At 35.7% G+C, this 9,840-nt stretch overlaps 1 protein-coding gene across 1 annotated transcript; it reads right to left on the bottom strand.

Moving 5' to 3' along the window:
- Positions 1-3,797: 3,797 nt before the first annotated feature.
- On the bottom strand, positions 3,798-4,742 carry LOC122730436 (olfactory receptor 5D13-like). Its single transcript, XM_043969561.1, has one exon. It carries the CDS (start codon positions 4,740-4,742, stop codon positions 3,798-3,800), a length of 945 nt encoding a protein of 314 aa, XP_043825496.1.
- Positions 4,743-9,840: the final 5,098 nt, after the last annotated feature.

A 9,840-nucleotide genomic window follows, 5' to 3' on the forward strand; every position in this document is an offset into this window, starting at 1 on the left:
ACATTGTCAGGAAAAATTGCCCTGATATTCTAGAAGCAGAAGGTAAAATAGAAATTGAAAGAGATCCCAAAAGGAAAATTGTCAATATTATAGTCAAATTCCAGAGTTCCCAGGTCAAGGAGAAAATATTGCAAACATCTAGAAAAAAGGAATTCAAATACTTTGGAGTTACAATAAGGACAAAACAAGATCTGGCAGCATATTACATTAAAGGACTATAGGGCATGGAATATGATATTCCAGAGGGCAAAGGAACTGGGTCTACAGCCAAGAATCACATACCCCCAATTTTGGGGGGAAACTGACTAATATCACTGATAAACAAGTTTAGGTTTTTAAGGGTTTATTGGAAGATAGTAAAGAAAGAGGAAGATTGGGAACAGAATTCCTACAACCTGGAAATCCTATCTTTCCTCAACTCCCCTGTGAAGTCCTCTGGAGTCTAGTCTCCACCATGGCCAGGTCAGGAAACAAAAAAGAGTGAGTTTCCTGTGCAGGCTCAGCTTCCTCCTTCCTGTCCCCTCCCAGAAATGTGAGGTTCTTCAAGCTGATTGGTTGACTGGGCCGGAAGGTGGTCAAAGTTCAAAATTCTTAGCTTCTGAGAACCATGCTTCCTTAAATACCAGCCAGATGTGCTTAAAATCTAGTTAACTAGGAGTCAATAATCCAGTCATCTGCCTTATCCAATTCAATCAGTTTAAATCTCCAGGTGGGTCCCTGAGTATCTGCTAAATCCATTATCTTAACACATTATTCCCCACTTTGTTTCTTCTAGGAGCAGGGTGTTCCTTGATGAAACACACCCTATGCTAACAAACAATATGTAAATAACAATATAGAAAAGAGAGAGAGAAAAGTTTTGACCAGAGGGGCGGTTCCTCATGGAGGCAATGCTTTGATATTTGTCTTGTAGAGGGTGGGCCTCTGACAAGTATATAATAACAGAAGGAGAAAACAAAATCAACAAAACAAAACAGTTCATCTAAAGTCTCTGAGTTCTCTTGTCTTCTTGGAGTGGTAAGATGTCATCAGGAGAAAACTGGACTTTCTTCTTTAGCTGTTTGAGCTGCTGGATTTTTTTTACTAATCCTTAGCATAGCATTGTCAATTATCAAATTAATACATTCCACTATATTCCCCTCCTTTATATAATAGTGGGTTGAGGTAGATATGCAATCTATAATACTTCTTATCACCATGTGTCTGGATCAAAGCCAAATTTAGCAATGTGTTCATGACACCTGAAAATGTTATGGAAAGGTTATCATTCCACATCTCATAGTTTCTAGACAGCCAGTGATTGTGATAGGCCACAGGTGATTAGACTGAGACAAAAATAAAACAAGTTCAGTTAAACTAGGTTATTTTAGGAGGGAGAGAGGATGAATCTGGACTGTTGTATAGCAATTGTACTCTACATAGTCCCCATCATAAACAAACCATGGACTTATGTATACCTGTCTCTCCTCTTGTTGCATGTATATTCTCTCCAGGGCCTGCATTAAACTAACCCTAGAGAAGCATAAAAAGGTAAACAGGAAAAAGAAATCATGAAGGATATTAAATGATTAAACTGTTTTCATTCCTACATGGGAAAAAATACTTCAAACTCATAAGAACTTTCTCTGTATTAGGGTAGCTAAAAGAAATAATACACTTAGACAGAGGATACAGATCTGAACTGAATATGAAGGGATGATATCCATAAAGCACTTATTGTTTTGTTTATCCTTGTTCTTAATGGGGCAAGCAGGATGGGTGTCTTATGTCTGGGACTGGATTTGGGGTCAGGACCTCTTGGGTCCAGGGCTGGTGCTTTGTCCACTGTGCCACCAGCTAACCCATGATAATATCCTGAAAATAGTGTTCAGGGGTAGGAGGAATACACAGTTGGGGGGGGAGGGAAGGGAAGGGTAGAGGTGGACTGGGGAGAGGTAGTTCACATGAAGGAAACAAAAAGAAAGCTTATGGAGGGGAGGAGAAGGATTGGGGGAGTGAGTTAACTTTACTATCATTAGAATTGGCTCAAAGAGGGAATAGCATACATACTCAAGTGGGTATAATAATGTATTTTTGCCCTGAGGAAAAGTGGGAGGGGAAGGAGATTGGTGGGGAGGAGAAGAGGGGAAGGAGGGAAGGGCAGATTGGGGAGGGAGCAGTAAAAAGCAAAACACTTTTGAGGAAGATGAAGATGTTCTGCATAACAGCACATGTATGACATTGATTTGCTTGATGTCATAGAGAGAGTTGAGGAGGGAGGGAGGAAAAAAAATTAGAATAAAAAAGACCTTTACCTCATCAGAGTGGGCTCAAGGAGGGAATAACATACACACCCAGTTGGGAGGAGTAATCTATTTAACTCTACAGGAAAGTAGGAGAAGAGGATAAAGAGGGAAGGGTGAAAGAAGTGAGGTCAGAGCAGGGGAGGGGGAAGTCAGATATAAAACACTTTTGAGGAGGAATAGGGTAAAAGAAGATAGAAAATAGAGTAAATATCATGGTAAGGGAATAGGATGCATGTAAATAGTTATGATGATTGACTAAAGTGACAAAACATAGGGTACCTACATTGCTAGGCTATTGTAAAGAAAATGCTTTGTCAAGTTGAAGGTACTATATAAAAGTTATGATGAACAGGATCCTATCACAAAAACCTGGAAAGACCTACATGAACTGAAGCAGAGTGAAATGTACTATATACAGAATAACAGCAATAGTGTAAGATAATCAGCTGGGAAGCATGTGGTTATTTTCAGCAAGGCAATGATCCAATATAAATCTAAAGGACTTATGACAATTGCAACTGATGGTATTTGAAAACAGATTGAAACTTTTTTTTTGACAATTCTTTAATCTGAAGTTTCATTTTCATCTGGTTTCTCTTACAACCTAGCTAATGTGGAGATGTTTTCCATGTCTACTCATGTATAACTTATATTTAATTGCTTGAGTTCTTGGGGTGGGGGTGGGAAAGGAGGGAGGAAGAGAAGTTGGAACACAAAGTTTTAAAATATCACTGTCACAATTTGTTTTTAAATGTAATTTGGAAAATAAAATTCTAAACATTAAAAAAATAATAAAATAATATAAAATATATATTGGAAGCCAATTTCAAAGTTATAATTCCTCAAGTTGGAAGAGGGGAGAACCAGGAATCTGTCTTCACACTACAAATTAATCAGTCAACCAGCACTTATTAAGCATTTACTATGTTACAAGAACCACATTAAGCTTGTCGTTAAGATTGACCTAGGCTTTCTAAGAATACTATTACCCCATTGAGTTCCTCTAGGAGTCAGTGACTATTATGCTCTTCCAACACTGAATCAATTCACTCATCAAGGAATTTCTTTCTGTCAGGTAACCAAAACCTGCTCACGTAACTAGCTCATGCCACTAGCTCACACCTTAGATTTTTGTCTGTTTCTTTTATATGAAGTAGTATAAATGTGAATATGGAAAAAAAAAGAAAGAAAGCATGTAGTCACTCTTGGAGAATCAGTAGACTTATTTTTACAACAAATTGTCAAGGAGCTTTGATGAAAGATTATTTGGTCAATACTACATCATAAAGTATATTCTAATTATTTTATGGGTGTGATTTTTTTCTCATTTCAAATATTCTTTCTTCCTTTACCCAAGAATTTTCCTGACTACTTCTCAGATGGTCATAGAATTTGAAGGTGTGACCACCAAAGAAGGGAGTAACTGAATAGTACTCATGGAATTAATTAAATATTATCATAAACAATACCAGAATAGTTCAGCCAATACACATATATTCCATATAAATGATCTTATTGAGAAATAATGTTGAGATGCATTAATTTCCTGAAAGATTCCTTCACATCCTTGTTCCTTAGACTGTATATTAAGGGATTTAATATAGGAATCACCACAGTATAATAAACAGATCCCACTTTCATTACAAGCTTTGAAGATTGGAAACTGGGAATACAATAGAGTAAGAAGACAGTCCCATAGAAGAGGGTAACAGCTGTCATGTGGGAGGCACAAGTGGAGAAAGCTTTGTATCTCCCATTGGCTGAATGCATTTTGAGGATAGTTACAAAAATAAATATATATGTTGTAAGGATAAAGATGAGGGTGCAAAATTCACTGAGATTTATAATGATAGAAAGCATTATTTCACTGAAATGTGTATCAGAGCAGGAAGCAGAGAGGAAGACAGAATATTCACATACAAAGTTATCTATGACTTTGGTCTCACAAAATGACAGTACAAGAAGTGAGTAGGTAAGAATAATAGAAGAAATTATGCCCCATGCATATGCCACAGTCACTAATAGGGCACAGCATTTTGGGGATACAATAGCAGTATAGATCAAAGGATAACAAATAGCAACAAAACGATCATAGGCCATCACAGCCAACATAACCATCTCTGTTAGCACAGTGCTGACACCAGTGGAAAACTGTGTAAAGCAGGCCTTGATGGAGACACTTCTGTCTTCTACAATTAAATTTTCTAGTAGTTTTGGTGTAGCTATAGTGGAGTAACATAAATCCAAAAAAGACAAGTGCTTGAGGAAAAAGTACATGGGTGTGTGGAGTTTGGGGTTGATTTTGATGATCACAATCATGCCCAGATTCCCCAGCATAGCAACTACATACATGGTAAGGAACAGTAGAAAGAGGGGCACCTTGAGTTCTGGGTAATCAGAAAATCCCAAGAGGATGAACACAATGGCAGTACTCTGGTTCTTCTCAGTGCCCATCATGATTCCTGTAGGAGAAAATTAGAAATGGATTATGGAAAGAAACAAAATATCAATGAAATTGGGGAACATAGCATAAGGCAGGATGGTGTCTAAATTAGAAAATTATTATTGTTATAATCACTATGGTGATGATAATAGGATTGTTTTCAAAGTCATCATTGACTCTAACATTCTATGTATTTGTGTTGAGATTAAATAATGGAGTATGAAAGGATACAATGGAAGTGTGACATAGAGAAAAGTTGAATATACAGATGATGGTATATTCATTGAATCTAGTATAATTTGGACTTTAATATTAGTACATTCCAGAAAATAAAGCTCACTCATAACCATGAAGTGAAGGAGAAGCCATTCACTACTTTTTTTTTTTTTCTTGGTGAGGCAATTGGGGTTAAGTGACTTGCCCAGAGTCACACAGCTAGTAAGTGTTAAGTGTCTGAGGCCAGATTTGAACTAAGGTCCTCCTGAATCCAGGGTCGGTGCTCTATCCTCTGCACCACCTAGCTGCTCCAACCCATTACCTACTAAGGCAGCTTATTTAATTTCTTAATGCATCAAGATATAAGGACAATTATGGTTCATCTCTCCTCCACTTTTATATTCACTGTATCATCTTGAATATGGCATTTCTATCCATTTAATCTAGTTCAGTTCCCAGGAATCAAGAAGAATAAACCTCATTTCCTTTTCAGGAAACCACCTTTTAAAGACTTGTTTATGTACCCATTCCTATATATGTATCTAATTATATGTGTATATCTATATGTATATTCTTATACATGAATTGTCATATAGATATACACATAAAACATATGAACACATATATATTTGTATATATGTATGTTTCTATGTAGACAGGTACACAACCAGACATACATACTTATGTACAGATATCCATATATACATCCCTGCATATGTAGAAGCAATCTATCCCTTAAAATATTCCTTTTCTTTTTTCTTATGAGACAGATGTCAAGAGACAAGCTCACATTAAACTGATGTCTTTTTAAAATAGAAAATGTTACATTATCTTTGTGAGAATTTCAGTTGCAAGAATCCAGTGAAGTATTTTTATATGCACCATATTTAAGTGTTCTACCTGGTATGACAGCAAAATTGGGGTAATGTGTCCAATAATATAAAACACCATATTTAGCATTACTTTGCCACAGAGGCAGCAAAGAAACAGTGTGCTAGGTATACAATCAGGATTGCTTGAGTTCAAATGCAGCCTCAGACACTTAATAATTACTTAGCCTCTCTTTACCTCAGATTCCCCATTTTTAAAATGAGGGAAAATTAGCACGTACTCTCTAAGGTTGTTGTGCAGACTAAATGGCATCCTATTTATAAAGTGTTGAAGACAATACTTGGCATATAGTCAGTGCTATATTAATGTCAGTTGTTATTTATTTAAATGACTTCAGTCTCAACTATGTGCTTTAATGACCATGCACTCATGATTCAATCACTTCACATAATTCGTCTGGGTTTTATAACAATAACAACAACAATAAACATCTACACAGAATTTCCTACGTGTCATGCATTGTGCACAGTGCTTGAAAATGACTATTGAAATGATTCTCAAAATAACAGATTGGGAAGCTGATGAAAATAGAGGTAAAAATGACTTGCTCAGGGATCCATAGCTACTGAGTTTAAATGGTGAGATTTGAACTCAGATCTCCTTGACTCTAGGCCCAGATATCTATCCAATTTACTGTACTATATGAGACTAGAAAATATTTAAATCCCCCTTCCAGGTCTAACCTTATACATTCAATATTTTAAAGTTACTTCCAAATCTATACACTAAACTTTTATGGTCCCTTCCACTTTTTCTAAGTAGGATGAAAAGAGCATCTGTACAAAGAAGGTAGGTTCTTATTAATTGAATACTAGATCCAACCAATGAAGTTTTTTTTTCTTTAAAGTTTTTGGTGTAATGGAAAAAAAAGGTCATTTAAAGCTGTTGGGAAGAAGAGAAATCCTAAAGTGGGGTGTTTGAGGGATTGATGTATTATCTTTTCTGTGAAGGTGTCCTAATAACTATTCCTTTAAAGAACATTTCAATGTAGTAATTATCTTCCATACAGGAGAAACAATTGAAAAAAAAAAAGATAAAATTAAAAAGACAGAGACAGAGAATGAGTCAGATGCAGAGAAAAAACAAAGCTGTGAGGCTTAGTTTCCTCAGTGTTGTTATTCTTGACTAGGGTTTGTGCCTTAGAAAATGGGTCCAGGAAAAAAAGGAATGGGAATTATCATTCCAATTTATATTTCTCTCTTTTTATTTTGTGAGGCAATTGGGGTTAAGTGACTTGCCCAGGGTCACACAGCTAGTAAGTGTTAAGTGTCTAAGGTCGGATTTGAACTCAGGTACTCCTGACTCCAGGGCCGGTGCTCTATCCACTGCGCCACTTAGCTGCCCCATATTTCTCTTTTTATAAAACATTAGCAGAAAAAAGTTATGAATTACATGACCATACAGGAACAATGGCCCAGAGAGTATATGCTGTCTGAAAACTGAAAATTCCAAAGTTGTGAATACAGATGTGTGGTTTATTCTATTGACACTTTTCATCCAGGATTAACACTGTTCAATTTTCCATTCCAGCCATGGGGATTAAATCTATTCTATATATTTTCTCTCCTTTTCCTTCATTAACTGTACTAATTTCAGCTTATTCCATTTATTTAACATTGTTTCCCACTGGACTAAAATTTATCTCTTGAGTATATGTTTTCCTTAATTATCATCATTCTGCTGTAATGTTGTGGCAAGTAGTTGACATTATACAAATTTTCACGAACTACCAATTTTTTCAAATATTTCCATCATCTCCTGACCTACTGTCATGTCTTTTCTATGCTGACCTATCTGTCCTTGTTCCCTTTTGAATGGCTTAACCTATTTCTCATGTATACAGAAAAGTGTATATATTTTTTTTAATTTTTAAAAACTTTTTTAGTGAGGCAATTGGGGTTAAGTGACTTGCCCAGGGTCATGGCTGGTGCTCTATCCACTGCACCATCTAGCTGCCCAAAAGTGTATATTTTTTAAACCATCATTGCATTTGGATATTCTTAGCTCCACACCTTTGCTCTCTCCATAGCTATTGTCTCAATGATCTATATCTGCTTTTCTAATTGGAGAAAGTTTAAAATTTCCCTTCAGAACTGAGTAAATCTATAATTTCAAAACATCCCTTGACAATTCTCTTTCCACTGAACAAATCTGAAAGTCTCTCTTCTCAAACCTGTAAGACAATTTCTTAACACACCTTGGGCTTTTGCATTTATTTTTAGTACTAGTATGGATATTTGAATGCAGATGTTCACCTGTATAACATGCATTATGAGTTCCTTCATGTCATGGAATGTGGTTTTATATTGTGTTTTTTTATAGTTTTATTCTTTTTAAATGTTGAAATAAGTTATAAACAATTGGTGAAAACAAGTAGTAGAAGGAAGAGAAAGAGAAATGACCTCAGATCCCACAGAACCCTCACCAACTGAGTCACTCTCGTCCACTTTTAATATGCTTTCATTGTTCAGAAGATCTGTCTGACATCAAGCCTACATTTCACTCTTTGCAATTTCTGCTGCAGTAATTTTGGTTCTATGCTATTCTATTCAAGATATTCAAGATTCTCCACTTTCCATCCAAATTTCACTTCATGACTTATTGTTCCTTCATACTTAATCATACTGAGAACATAAGAGTCTTTTAATACATTAAGGAATCTCAATCAATCAAAATAATATCTTACTGATAAATATTTAAGATGATATCAAGTTTGTGTTTGTTTAGGTTTTATAACTACATGTTACTCCAGAAATCCTTGAGGGGATAGTACTAAAAAGAATTATTTTAAGAATATTATATCATAATGGTAATGTAGGAACAAATAATGTGATTAAGTAGGTTTTTTTTTTGTTTGTTTTTGTTTGATTTTGTTTGTTTTTGGTGAGGCAATTGGGCTTAAGTGATTCCCCAGGGTCACACAGCTAGTAAGTGTCAAGTGTCTGAGGTCAAATTTGAACTCAGGTCCTCCTGAATAGAGCTGGTACTCTATCCATTGCACCCCCTAGCTGCCCCTAAGTTTTAAAATTAAATGGCAGATATTTGTGCTTGGTCCGTATATTTAATTCCATTGTTATAAGGAGCGTTATACATCTCAACCACCTCTAAGGATACAGCTCCAGACCTCTTTTGCAATTTATAACTTCTGACAATTATTTCAGAGTGGAAAGTTAAACTCATTTCCCTGCCTCCCCCCATCCCCAATTTTGACTCAGCTAGGTTGTTTCATAGGCTACAAATGAACCAATGTTGTCCTTATTCTGAATCTAGCATTATATAGACCATATTATGATTCCTTTCTACCTTTCTACCCCTCTGTAGTAATTTCAGTATGCATTTTTCATTTTATATTTGCCTAGTATAGAACTTTGGTCATCTCCAACATTATCTTCCAACAATTTTATTATATGAAGCCACAGTTGCTGCCAAATTGTTCTGCTCATTTCCCATATCTATATCAATATATAGATATAGATAGATATACACACATATACATATACATACACATACATACACATATACACACATGCACACCCCTTCATGCCTTCTTGTCTTTGTATATATCATTTCCCCAAGAGCATAATGACTTCTCTTTTAAATCCTATTAAATTAAATTTAGCATCTGAGACAGTGGTTGATGAAGTTAAGCTTTTGTTGACAATCCTACTCTTGTCACCCACAGGAACTCCTCTTTTACCTCAATTTATATAATCTTGATTGTAATTTCTAGGGGACATTTATCAATAGCTACATAGTATTAGCATTGGCATTTTTATATACCTGTCTCATCTTCCCACATCTACTGACAACCTCTTATAGTAAGAGACTCTCTATGATCTTGCCTCATATTCACTGATATTCGCTTCCCTTCAGAAGAATGGTGACCAAAATATGGATGATGGTGATAAGGATGATGAGGATGGTCTCAGATAAGACCTCCCAATACCTTATTTTTTTTGTTAGTTCTTTTCTTATTTCCAGTTCAGGGAATATAGGAATATTCTA

Source organism: Dromiciops gliroides, chromosome 6 (genome assembly GCF_019393635.1).
Source record: "Dromiciops gliroides isolate mDroGli1 chromosome 6, mDroGli1.pri, whole genome shotgun sequence".
Taxonomy (NCBI): Eukaryota; Metazoa; Chordata; class Mammalia; order Microbiotheria; family Microbiotheriidae; genus Dromiciops; species Dromiciops gliroides.

Coding starts and splice junctions, on each gene's coding strand:
- LOC122730436 (XM_043969561.1), bottom strand. CDS start 4,742: ATGATGGGCACTGAGAAGAACCAGAGTACTGCCATTGTGTTCATCCTC.